The sequence below is a fragment of the Cervus canadensis genome, chromosome 31 (genome assembly GCF_019320065.1).
Source record: "Cervus canadensis isolate Bull #8, Minnesota chromosome 31, ASM1932006v1, whole genome shotgun sequence".
In the NCBI taxonomy this organism is placed as follows: Eukaryota; Metazoa; Chordata; class Mammalia; order Artiodactyla; family Cervidae; genus Cervus; species Cervus canadensis.
This window is the reverse complement of record NC_057416.1, coordinates 31614385-31628422: the sequence shown is the minus strand read 5'-3', so window position 1 is coordinate 31628422 and position 14038 is coordinate 31614385. Positions and strand designations below refer to the sequence as shown.

Sequence of the window (14038 nt, the reverse complement as noted above, 5' to 3'; positions counted from 1 at the left end):
TATCAAATCCTACCCCCAGAAGGTGACTTTTGCTCAGAGGAGGGATGGGAGCTAATGCTCTTTGGGTACCAGAATACTCTGTGCTTGGTGGTTGACAAAAGTAACCAGTTAGTCCTCAGAGTACTGGGGAAGGATCACAGTAGGTAATATCTGTTGAACACTTTATGTGCCAGATTCTGTTCTCAGTGCATTAGATTTATTAACTCATTTAGTACATCGGGACATTTTGGGTAGGTACTTTTAGTATGCTCAATTTACAAAGAGTAAAGTGAAGCACAGAAGGATTAAATACACTTAAGGCCACTCCGTAAGAAATAGCAGGACTTTCCTGGTGGTCCAGTGGTTAAGAATCCACCTCGCAATGTAGAGGACATAAGTTTGATCCCTGGTCTGGGACGATCTCACATCCCACGAAGCGACTAAGCGTGTGCACCACAACTACTGAGCCAAATGCTGCAAAGACTGAGGCCCACACGCCTCAGAGCCTCTGCTCTGCGACAAGAGAAGCCATCACCAATGAGAAGGCCTCGCACCGCAACTAGAGAAAGCCGTCTCACAGCAATGAGAATCCGGCACAGCAATAAGTAAGTGAATGAATAATCGCAGAGCCCAGGTTCTAACCCAGGTAGGCTAGGTCCGGAGCTATCACACAGAGCTTAGCTTCTGTTTCCTTAAATTTGACACTGTCCACCCCACTTCAAGCTGAAGAAACTGACAAGTAGAGAGGTAAGTCCAATATTTAAATATTCAATATTTAAATGCCCAATTTCAATGGGCATTAAATATTAAATACTAAAATATTGGACTATTGGATATTCACTATATCCAATAATAAAATATCCAATATTTAAACCCAGTTCTGTCTTGATTACAAAGCTTTTGTTTCACATGTATGCCCCCCCACCCCAGTAATCATGCCAAATGAATACCTTTCAAAGTAGATAAGTTGGGAAGCTACATGCTTATCTTAGAGATGTACCATCCTTCCTATTTTGGAAATTATTTAAATACCAATTTATAAGCCACAGGATAAACTGGATTTATTGCTTACAAGTCACACACTGTTCTTGAAACCAGGTTAATGTCAGTGCTCCAACACTGTTCTCAATTTTCAGAATAGTTTTGACTACTCTAGGTCCTGTGTCTTACTGTATAAATTTTGAAATAAAATTATACATTTCTTTTTATTTATTTATTTATTTTTTAAAATTTCTTTTTAAAAAACCTGTTTGGTTTTTTACAAAAAACAGGGATTCTATTGACTAATTCAAACGGGGATTCCCTGTTTAACAGTTTTGAGACTTCTGATCCATGGACATGATATAGCTCTCTATTCATGTAGATTTTCTTGAATTTCCCATAGTTTTATAGTTTTCAGCCAACAGGTCTTACATATCTCTTGCTAAATTTATTCCTTAGTGTATTTATACTACTGTAAATGGAATTGTTTTATAACTTACTTTCTAAATGTTAGTTGCTAGTAAATAGAAATATAGTTGACTTTTGTATATTGTATCCTGCAACCTTGCTAAACTCACTTATTACTTAATAGCTTTTTTGTGGGTTCCTTGGGTTTTTCTATACAATATCATTTGCACATATAGTGTTACTCCTTCTTTATAATCTGTATGCTTTTTTCCTCTTGCTTTGCTCCACTGACTAGGCACTTCTGCTGCTGCTGCTGCTAAGTCACTTCAGTCGTGTCCGACTCTGTGCGACCTCATAGATGGGGGCCCACCAGGTTCCCCTGTCCCTGGGATCCTCCAGGCAAGAACACTGGAGTGGGTTGCTATGTCCTTCTCCAATGCATGAAAGTGAAAAGGAAAGTGAAGTCGCTCAGTTGTATCTGACTCTTAGCGACCCCATGGACTGCAGCCTACCAGGCTCCTCTGTCCATGGGAGTTTCCAGGCAAGAGTACTGGAGTGGGTTGCCATTACCTTCTCCGAGGCACTTCTATACATTGTTAAATAAAACTGGTAATCCTTGCCTTGTTCCTTATCTTAGGTAGAAAGCATAAAATTCTTCGCATTGTAGTATATTAGCTGTCAGATTTTGTAGATGCAGTTGAGAAGATTTTTTTTAATTTATAATTTACTAAAACATTTCTATGGTAAAAGGATGTTGAATTTTGACAAATGCTATCTCTGCACTTATTAAAATGATCATATTGTTTTCCCCCATATTCTATTAATTTGTTGAATTACAGATTTTTTTTGGATGTTAGATTAGTCTTGTATGGCCCCTTGATCATGGTGTATAGTTTTCTTATATGCTGCTAATATTTGGATGACTCATATTTTGTTGAGGAATATTGTATCTATATTCATGAGGGTTATTGGTCTGTAGTTTCTTTCTTAAGATGTCTTCATCTGGCTTTGGAATCAAGATAATAGTGGCATCATACAACGAGTTGGAAAGTGTTTCTTCCCCCTTTATTTTTTGAGAGTTTTTAGGATTGGTATTAACATCATTTCTTCTTTAAATGTTTGATAGAATTCACCAGTGAAACCATCTGAGCCTGGAGTTTTCTTTGTCAGAAGGCTTTTCAACTCCAAATTCTGTAATTGATATAGTGTTGTTCAAGCATTCTATTTTTTCTTGGGTCAGCTTCATAATTTACATCTTCCCCAGAAAGTGTCTGTTTCACCTAAGCAGTCATTTTTTTTTTTTTAAGCAACCACCTTTCTTATCTTCCTTTTCTTAATACTGATTGATTGATTGATTGATTGTATCAGGTCTTGGTTGCTACATGAGGGATTTTCCTTGCAGCGTGAGGGCTCTTCATTCCAGTACAGGCTCTCTAGTTGTGGCACACAGGCTCCAGAGTGCATGGACTCTGTAATTGTGGCGTGTAGGCTTAGTTGGCCTGTGGGATTTTAGTTTCACAACCTGGGACTGAATCCACATCCCCTTAGGTTTTTCTATACGATATCTGCATTGACAAGCAGATTCTTAACCACTGGACTGCTGGGGAAGTCCTTAGGTATCACATTTAAAGGCATAAAGTTGTTCATACTACTAATAATGGATTGTTGTTTGGATCAGTTTTAATGTCTGAAGGATCTGTAGCAACATATTCTTTCATTACTGATATTGGCAATTTCTTTTCTTCTTGTTTGTCAGCCAGGCTTGAAATTTATCAATCCTATTAACTTTTTCAAATGACTGGCCTTTGGTTTTACTGGTTTTCTTTTTTCTGTTCTCTATTTCATTGATTTCTGTCTTATCTTTATAATTTCCTTCCTTCTGATTGCTTTGGGTTTAATTTGCTCTGCTCTTTTTCTAGTTTTAAAGGTGGAAACTTAGATCAGTGATTTGAGACCCTTCTTTTTTCCTCTCAAAGGCATTCAAAGCTATAAATTATTTCCTAAGTGCTATGTTAGCTACATCCCACAGATTTTGAAATGTGTTTTTGTTACCCTTCAGTACAAAATATTTTCTGTCTCTTGTGATTTCTTCTTCACACCAGTCAATATTAAGAGGGTGTTGTTTCATTTCCAAATACTTGGGATTTTCCTAGCTCTCTTATTGTTCTTAGTTTCTAATTTAATTGTGCTGTGGTCTGAGAACAAACTTTCAAAATTTACTGAGACTTGTTTATGGTCCAGAATATAATCTATCCTGATAAATCCATTGTGTGCACTTGCGTATACACTTTGCGGTTGTTGGGTGAAGTGTTTCTCTAAATACCAATTAGGTCATGGTGGCTAATACGGTTGTTAAGATTTTCTGTCTTTGCTCACTTTTGTTTGTTTATTCAATTTCTGAGAGACATTAAAATCTCCAGTTATGATGGCCTATTTCTACCTTTAATTATGTCCATTTTTGCTGCATGTATGTTGAAGCTGTTCCTGAGCACAGACAAATTTGTGATCTTTATGGCGTCATGAGTAACTAACACTCATCATTCTGTTATCTTTAGTAATAAATTCTTTTTGGAATTTATTTTTGTTTGATAATAATTTTTGTTTGATACTAATATAGCCTCTCTAGCCTTCTTGTGCTTAATATTGATATATCTTTTACTATCCATCTGAAAGAGGAGAGTGAAAAAGTTGGCTTAAAGCTTAACATTCAGAAAACTAAGATCATGGCATCCGGTCCCATCACTTCATGGAAAATAGATGGAGAAACAGTGGAAACAGTGGCAGACTTCATTTTCTTGGGCTCCAAAATCACTGTAGATGGTAACTGCAGCCATGAAATTAAAAAGACACTTACTTCCTTGGAAGAAAAGTTATACCAACCTAGACAGCATATTAAAAAGCAGAGATATTACTTTGCCAACAAAGGTCCATCTAGTCAAAGCTATGGTTTTTCCAGTAGTTATGTATGGATGTGAGAGTTGGGCTATAAAGAAAGCTGAGTGCCGAAGAATTAATTGCTTTTGAACTGTAGTGTTGGGAAGGACTCTTGAGAGTCCCTTGGACTGCAAGGAGATCCAACCAATCCATCCTAAAGGAAATCAGTTCTGAATGTTCACTGGAAGGACTGATGCTGAAGCTGAAACTCTAATACTTTGGCCACCTGATGCGAAGAACTGACTCACTGGAAAAGACCCTGATACTGGGAAAGATTGAAGGCAGGAGGAGAAGGGGACAACAGAGGATGAGATGGCTGGGTGGCATCACTGACTCAATGGACATGAGTTTGAGTAAACTCTGGGAGTTGGTGATGGACAGGGAAGCCTGGCATGCTGCGGTTCATGGTGTTGCAAAGAGTAGGACACGACTGAGTGACTGAACTAACTAACTAGTTTTCATCTATCTTTGCATTTAAACTATTTATTTGTTTTTTTCTTTAACTGGAATTTATTTTTCAGAGAAGTTTTAGGTGCAGAGTTAAAATGAGCAGAAAGCACAGAGAGTTTATATATACCCCCTGCCCTCAAACTCACACAGCCTCCCCACTACCAACCCCCTCCCTCCAGAGTGATACATATGTCACAACCAATGAACCTGCACTGACATGTCATTGTCACCCAAAGTTGATAGTTTACATCAGGGTTCACTCTTGGTATGTATCCTACAAGTTTTGGCAAATATGTAATGACGTGTCTCCACCACTGCTGTGTCATACGGAATAGTTTCACTGCCCTTAAACATCCTCTGTTCTCTGCCTGTTCATCCTTCCCCTTCCCTCTCCCCTGGCAACCAGTGATATTATATTTTTATTGTCTCCATAGTTTTGCCTGTTGCAGAATGTCATGTAGTTAGAATCACACAATATGTAGCCTTTGAAGACTGACTTCTTTCACTTAGGACGTGCATTAATTTCTGTATGTCTTTTTTGTGGTTTAACAGCTCTTCATGAAAAGTGAAACTGAAAGTGTTAGTCACTCAGTCGTGTCCGACTCTGCGATCACACGGACTGTAGCCCACCAGGCTCCTCTGTCCGTGGAATTCTCCAGGCAAGAATACTGGAGTGGGTAGCCATTCTTTTCTCCAGGGGATCTTCCCAACCCAGGGATCGAACCCAGGTCTCCTGCATCGCAGGCGGATCCTTGACCATCTGAGCCACCAGGGAAGCCCCATAGTTCTTCATGTGTTAGACTGTATCATGGACATCATGAATATGAAGTTGTGCCGATTTCAGACTCCACTACTTTTCACTGGTGAGAGTTGTTTTCCTTTCATCTCAGCAGATCATTTTCTCGCGGGGCTTGAACTTCGCCCCCTGCTTCTTGGGTGGCAGCTCCAGTCTGAGTGCAGACTCCTGTGTAGCTGGGCTGCTCTGAGTATTTTCTGCACACGTGTTTCAATGGTTTGGCGATCTCCACTTAGGACTCTTTCCTTTCTGGGTTCCCCCACTTTTTTCAGCATTCATCATTTCCTGACTTCACTTCTTTCATCCCTTAGGAGAGCAGGCAGAACTTGAGAGTTTCCCCTATATGCCTCTTTATCACACAAGCCACTGGGTGGACTACACTTAGCCCTGTGCAAAAAGCATTGGCCGCAGGGACTTCCCTGGTGGTCCAGCGGGTAAGTCTCCAGGCTTCCAGCGAAGGGCGAGTGGGTTCAATCCCTGGTCGGGAAACTAAGATCCCACATGCCCCGAGGTGCAGGTGCAGCCAAAAAAAAAAAAAAAAGCTGTGGCACAGAGTCCACTTGTCTGACTCCTCATCTCCTCTTCTCCAAGCAACATGTAGCACCAGAGTCCAACTATTTCTCTTTCTTCAGTGCCCTTACGTAATTGCATTATGTATTCTATCCAAGTTCTAGAGTTTCTTTCCTTTTTTTATATATTAATTAATTTATTTTTGGCTGCTTCAGGTCTTAGTTGCAGCACCCAGGATCTTTCCTCGTGGCATGTGGAATCATCATCGTGGTGGGTGTGATTCTCTCTACCTGCAGCTCACGGACTCAGTTGCCCCAAGGGACATAGGCTCTTAGTCCCCTGACCAGGTATTGAACCCATGTCTCCTATATCAGAAGGCAGATTCTTAACCACTGGACCACCAGGGAAGTCCTCAGAGTTACCTTCCGTAGGAATGGTCCTAATGCCCAGTAGAGCCTATAATGTCCAGGAGTAAAAGCCCATATCTCATTCTTATGAAATGGTAATTCTCAGCTTTATCACACATCTTACTCATCACAGTTTTCCTGAGTGACTCTGGCCTGCTTTCAAAAATCAAAGTCACCTCCACAGGATATAGATTCGTTTATTCGTTTGGAATACTAAAAATAATTTGCTATGGGCCCTGCAGTTGTTTTAAGAGATAAGTACCAAAGTAGTTCATTGCATAACTGTAATAAGTCTGTAATCTCTCAAGGTGACAGAGACTAATATTCTCTAATACCTGTTTTCCCCCTCTCTCTTAAAACAAGCAAAAACAATGCTGGTTTTTAGATATTGTGAACAAAAGCTATGTTTCCCAGTCTCTATTGCACTTAGATGTGACCAAGTACCTAAATTTTGGTCAATGGAATGGCAACAGAATTGTCAAGTTCAACTTCTGAGAAGTATTGTTCATGGCCAGTGGGGAGGGTACTATGGCCTGAATGTTCGTGTCCCTCTAAAATTCATGTTAAAATCCGAACATGCAAAGGTGATGGTATTAGAAGAGGGAGCCTTTGGGAGACACTGAAATCATGGTGGTGAAGCCCTCATGAGTGGGATCAGTGCCCTTATAAAAGAGCTCCAGAGAGATTCTTTGTCCCATCCACCTCGAGAGGACACAGTTAGAAGGCACCGCTATGAACTGAGAAGAGGCCCTCATTGGAAAGCAGCCGTGCTGGGACCACAATCTCAGACATCCAGCCTCCAAAATTATGAGAAATAAATTTTTGTTGTTTATAAAGGACCCAGTCTGTGGTATTTTGTAATAGCAGTCCAGATGGACTAAGACAGGAGGTGATCCCCCACCCCCAACTTTTTTCTTTTTTTTTGGTTCTTTCTTTTCCCTGCTGGCTGGAATGCTGTTGAGATAGCTGAGTTCATACAGCCATACATAAACTTGAGGTGGAAGGACTCTAATCCATAACACCACGGAACCTCTAAGCCTGCCCTGACTTGCCTACCAACTGATTTCTTTTATGTATATGAAAAATAAACTTACATGCAGTTTAGCCACTATCAGTTTGGATTTCTCTAAGACTAAGCCAAGGCAAATACAAATCAATGTTCTGGTCATTAAACTGAGGAGAAGAAGGGCCCCATTGTCTTGAAGTTAAATCTCCTGTAGCTGTAAGAATTATCATACTTAGCAGCCTACCAGTAATCACCCCATTTTGTTCTATTTATAAAGTGTGCTAAGTAAACTAGTCTTAACCTTCATGTTTCCCAGGCCTGAAGTTCAGCTTTGGCTGAACCTCTCTATAAAACGTCTTCCCAGGCATCACTGCTAAGCAAATCTATTTGTTGTTATTTGTCATTTAGTCCCTAAGTCATGTCCAGTACTTTTGCGACCCCATGACTGTAGCCCGCCAGGCTCCTCTGTCAGTGGGATTTCCCAGGCAAGAATACTGGAATAGGTTGCAACTTCCTTCTCCAGGGGATCTTCCTGACTGAGGGGTTGAACCTGTGTCTCCTGCATTGGAGGCAGATTCTTTACCATCTGAGCCACCTGGGAAGCCCAAGCAAATCTATGCCCTATTCCATATAAACTTCCTCCAATGACATGCTAAAGCATATTAAAAAGCAGAGACATTACTTTGCCAACAAAGGTCCGTCTGGTCAAGGCTATGGTTTTTCCAGTGGTCATGTATGGATGTGAGAGTTGGACTATAAAGAAAGCTGAGTGCAGAAGAATTGATGCTTTTGAACTGTGGTATTGGAGAAGACTCTTGAGAGTCCCTTGGACTGCAAGGAGATCCAACCAGTCCATCCTAAAGGAGATCAGTCCTGGGTGTTCTTTGGAAGGACTGATGTTGAAGCTGAAACTCCAATACTTTGGCTACCTGATTCGAAGAGCTGACTCATTTGAAAAACCCTGATGCTGGGAAAGATTGAAGGCAAGAGGAGAAGGGGACGACAGAGGATGAGATGGTTGGATGGTACCACCGACTCAATGGACGTGAGTTTGAGCAAGCTCCAGGAGTTGGTGATGGACAGGGAGGCCTGGCGTGCTGCAGTCCATGAAGTCACAAAGAGTCAGACATGACTGAGCCACTGAATGGAATGGAATGCTTCCATTCCCTTCTCCCTCAGTGCTATCCTGACTGATTGATTGATTCACTCATTCATCTGACAAGTATATATAAACGCCTGCCTTGAAGCCTGTCTTAATCTCAGTTCATCTTTGCAAACATACTGGATGAGGTGAGAGTCGACTGAAGCCTGCTACAAGCCTCAAGATGACCGACCCTCTTGCAAGAAAGACAAATATCATAAGGTATTACTAGTATGTGGAATCTAAAAGTGGTACAAATGAATTTATTAGACTCACAGATGTAGAAAACAAACTTATGGTTACCAAGAGGGAAAAAGGTAGGGTGAGAGATAAATTGGGAGATTGGGATTGATATATATACACATACACACACTGCTACATGTGAAACAGATAACTAATAATGACCTTCTGAACAGCACAGGGAACTCAATGCGCTGTAAAGACCTACGTGGGAAAAGAATCTAAAAATGAGTGGATATATGTATATACACCACTCATTTGTATATATATGATATATATATGTATATATACCACCCACATATATATATATACACACACAACAGTGTAACTGATTGACTTTGTTGTGCAGCAGAAATTAATACAACATTGTAAATCAACTATATTCATTAAAAAATAATTTTTTTAAATAAAAAAATTTAAAAGATGACCTTCTTGCAAATCTACATCCTAATTCCACCTTGCATCATTGCTTTAGCCTAAACAGAGCAAAAAATTAAAAACTAAGAGGCTGATTCCTGGAACAGAGCTGGAAAGGCTTTTAGAGGCCATCTAGTTCCACCTTCTTTTTTTTTAATTTAAGTCAACCAAGGCCCTGGTGTGCCAGCGACTTGCCCAAGGTGAAGAGACACAGCCAAGGTTGGAACCCGGAGGCAGATTTGCCCATCCCTGCACAGTCCTGCTCCTTCTTCAATCCCGATCTCCTTCATTCACACCTAATCTAAATACAAAGATCATACGCCTGTTATTTTGATTAGAAATAAAACATTTTACTTTAGGAGCCCTCCTGTATATCCTCAGTGTCAAAGGGAGAAGTTACCTTTGTTGATTGTCTTTGAAATGATTCCCAGCTGACTCTGAAGAATGAACACGCCCGCAGCCCAGACCAGGACCTTTTTTCCTCTGACTTGGAACCCTTGGGACTGAAGAAAATTAAGTCAGGTGGAAGTCACATGCTGACTTACAAGGTAACTTTTTAGTGCAAGTTTCCAGCCAAATGCCCTTTGCCCAAGGCGACTTCTCAGCAATTCCTCTGTAATTCCAACAGCCACTTGCTGTGACTGTTCTCCAACTCGCTGTGCTAGCAAAAAAAAAGTGGGAGGGGGAAAGAAAGTGTTCCCCTATTTCAAGGTGAGGCAACTGTCATCTACCATAAGCAGGAAGTTTCCAGAAGAGAGCTAGTGCTTCAGACCTGTGACCTTGGTCTCCTGCGGAAGCAGCTGCCAAGTTTACGATTTCAATCTGTATTCTCAGGGAGAGGAATGAATGCACTTAAAAACCTTCTTCTTCTTTTTTTAAAATTTCATTTAGTTGCCATTTCTAGTCCTACATAATGCTTCAGGGACACTGCAAGCTTTGTGGGCTTTTTATTGATTTACTTTTTAAGCACAGTATTTTTTTGCGCTCTGGCATTGTGTTCAGAGACAGAACCTGCCTCTAATTCAAACATCCTGGATTCAGTAACCACAAGTATCTTCTTGGAATATTAACTCTTAGTACTTTTCTGGGTCTCATGTGATTTTGGGGTAGTGACCTGGAACAGCCATTGGGTATTTAAACATGGATTCCCACTCCATTGGTCTTCCCTGCTGGCTCAATGGTAAAGAATCCACCTGCCAAGCAGGAGACGCAGGTTTGATCCTTGGGTCGGGAAGATCCCCTGGAGAAGGGAATGGCAACCCACTCCAGTATTCTTGCCTGGGAATCCCATGGACAGAGGAGCCTGGTGGGCTACAGTCCATGGGGTCGAAAAAGAGTTGAACATGACTGAGTGACTAAACCACCACCTACCACCTCCCACCCCACTTTGTGGTCCTGGGAGCGGAAGGTCAGAAGAGCTCATCCACCAATACTTTATTTCCACCCCCTGACCCAGCAGGTTTTTGACTTTAGTTATTCCACCAAAAAACGACAAAGCAGACACTAAAATGAGAAGGCTGGCAAAAGTCCTGAGGGTCTGGGTTCAAGGAAGCACTTTCACATGTGAGCCTTTGGAATTAAAATCAGTATGCATGGTTCACTGTATAAAAATAGCAGAATGAATATAAGAAAAAAAAAATCTACTATTCTCTGGCTGGGCAAAACAAACAGGGTCTATGGAATCTGAAAATACTTCAAAGCAGAAACAAACATTAAAAGGAAATCTTTAAAGAGAGACAAAGTAAATATTAAAAGTCTTTTTGGCTCAGAAGCTAAGGCTGTCCTAAGAGGTTATGTACAGACCTCGCTTGTTTATCTTAGGACATTTGTGAGCCAGGCAGACCTGCCAAGTTGCAAGAATAAAACAGGCTTTTAACCTTTTAAATAAGTTAAATAAAAGAAAAAGTAACACAGGTAGAACAAAGCATCAGAGCCACACTTTCTTCGGGAAGTTTTCCACTTTGCTGCAGTTGAAAGACCAGAGTTGCACTGCAGTGATTCCACATCTGCAGATTAAAATCCAGGGGCACCCATAGGAGTTAGGATGGAAGAAAATAAAAGTATCCTGCCTTGCCAGGTGTGGTGTATGCACAGATCAGAAGGAAGTGCTGTTGTTCTGCAATTTTTCATGTTCAAGGCACAGGACATTTCCAAACAGGATTTGGCCTGTGTAGTCTTAGCTTTGAATTTTTCAACTTTTTCTTCCTGGTACTCACAGCGTTTTATCTACACTCCACGTTGCTATTGATACTGTAATCTACCCCCCCCCCCCTTTTTTTGAGCATCTGGAGTCTAAGAAGGTGTGGGCAATAGAGTGGGAGTCATAGTTTCCATCCCCCATGAATATGCTTGGTCCCTGATCTTATCTCTAGGACAGAGCAGGGCATAAGCTAGCGAGTGTAAGAAGAGAGGGGCTTGAGCAAGGTGGAATGAATATGAGAAATGGAATCCTTGAGTCTTCAGGATCAAGGCAGCTCGTCGTGGGGCCCAAGACCTGAAAGAGGCCAGTGGGATCACCTCTGCTCAAGATTCCTGAAATGGTTAGCCAACTTCTCCTTGGAAACTTCAGAGGTCTTTCTGGCAGACACAGAGTTGGAGCACTTAGACTCTTGTCAAAAATGGATTTAGCAGCCCAGCATCAAGGAATGTGGGCTTCCCGGGTGGCACAGTGGTAAAGAACCCGCCTGCTAACGTAAGAGAGGCAAGCGACGCGGGTTCGATCCCTGGATTGGAAAGATCCCCTGGGGGAGGAAATGGCAACCCGTTCCAATATTCTTGCCTAGAAAATTCCGCAGACAGAGGAGCCTGGTGGGCTACAGTTCACAACTGAGCAACTGAGCACACAGCATATTAAGAAATATGGTTAGCGGCTAATGTCCAGCTGTTATTGCTTTCAGAGTCTGCCCAGGATTTTTCTTTTCTTTATATACAATCTGGCTAAACAAAACATTTATTATTTTAACTTTAAAAAAAAAAAGCCTTTTATATTGGAGTATAGCTGATTAACAATGTTGTGATAGATTTAGGTGCACGGCAGAGTGACTCAGCCATACACATACATGCCTCCACTCTCCCCCAGACTCCCCTCCCATCCAGGCTGCCACGTGACGTTGAGCAGACTTCCCTGGGTGCTACAGTAGGTCCTTGTTGGTTATCCATTTTACATAGAGCAGTGTGTACATGTCCGTCCCCAGCTCCCTAACCATCCCATCCCCCATCATAACCCCCCTGGTAACCACACGTGCGTTCTCTAAGTCTGTAAGTCTGTTTCTGTTTTGTAGATAAGTTCGTTTATATCATTTCTTTTTAGATTCCACATTTAAGGGATATCATACGATATTTCTCTTTCTCTGTCTGACTTACTTCACTCAGTATGACACTCAGGTCCATTCATGTTGCTGCAAATGCCTGGGCTTCTGAGCTATCAGCCTTCTCTGGCAGCCCCCAGTCAGTGGCTGAGCAAGGTGGTGGTACAAAATCCTGGCCACTCCAGCCCAATGTGGGAAGTCTCTCTCTGCCAATCTTGACTTTAGAGCTTCACGTTAGCTCAGCAGAGACTTAGTCCGACGTGTAGCATCACTGTCTGAAGGCTGTCCTATTCAATCTTGGCAACAGAAAGTGGACATTAGGCAAAAACTAATGAAATCTAAATGGTGTATGGACTTTAGTTAATAATAATGATGTATCCATATTGGTTCATGGCAGTCCAGTTGTTAAGACTTCACCTTCCAATGCAGGGGGTACAGGTTCAATCCCCAGTTGGGGAACTAAGATCCCACGTGTCTCATGGCCCAAAAACCAAAACATAAAAACAGAAGAAATGTTACAACAAATTCAATAAAGACGTTTAAAAAATGGTTGACACAAAAAAATTTTTTAAAAAGTTGTTACATATGCACCATGTGCGTACATGCTAAGTCACTTTAGTTGTGTCCAACTCTGTAACCCTACGGACGGTAGTCCTCCAGGCTCCTCTGTCCATGGGATTTTCCAGACAAGAATACTGGAATGGGTTGCCACGCCCTCCTCCAGAGGATTTTCCTGTCACAGGGATCAAACCTGCGTCTCGTCCATCTCCTGCATTGGCAGGCGTGTTCTTTACCACTAGTACCACCTGGGAAGTCCATGTATGCCTCACACAACTGTTAGATGATAACATTAGGGGATTTTGGAGGTGGGTTATATTGAAACACTCTGTACTCCCTTCAACAATTTTTCTGTAAACCTGAAACTGTTGTAAAAGACAAAAAAATTAATTTTTTAAAAAATCACCCACTTATATTGTTTAAATTAACTTTCCTATATTTAGTTAACATCTGCCTGTCAATCATTTTATTCAATGCCATTCAGTCTTAAAGAGTAGCTCCAGATCTGAACTCTACCAATAGATAAACTCTGGACAGAGGGACTACTGTCTTCTCTGATGTATTCCTCTGTCAGTATGACCTATTTGTGGGGAGTGGTTTGCTTAATCAGCAGTGAAGTGATGCCCTTCCAGTTGTCCTCTGGCCAGAGATCATCACACTGGTGTGTGATGAGATACAGAACCTGTAGCAGAATGTGTACCGACTACATCATTAATGCATTGTTTAGTCCGGCTGACTTGTTTCCATAGCAAGGCTTTCTCAATGAAGGAAGCTGTGTGTTGCCTCCCCTCTGCCTCAGCCTGCTCGTCTCGTGCTGACCGGGTCACTGATCCGCCACAACCTTCAGCACCGTTTCCTCCTTCCACGTATAAACACACTTGACGTCCAGTGCGTTCCTGCTGC

The 14038-nt window shown here is 41.5% G+C and overlaps 1 protein-coding gene across 2 annotated transcripts in view; it reads right to left on the bottom strand.

Moving 5' to 3' along the window:
• Nucleotides 1-14038, bottom strand: part of TACC1 (transforming acidic coiled-coil containing protein 1) — a 120104-nt gene that overhangs the window by 96256 nt on the left and 9810 nt on the right. For both annotated transcript variants that reach the window (XM_043454650.1, XM_043454646.1), the window contains exon 2: nt 9670-9772. Coding sequence is in view for 1 of the 2 variants with exons in the window: in XM_043454646.1 (XP_043310581.1) it covers nt 9670-9772 (103 nt within the window). In the remaining variant the exon portion in view is untranslated. The remainder of the gene's footprint in view (nt 1-9669; nt 9773-14038) is intronic.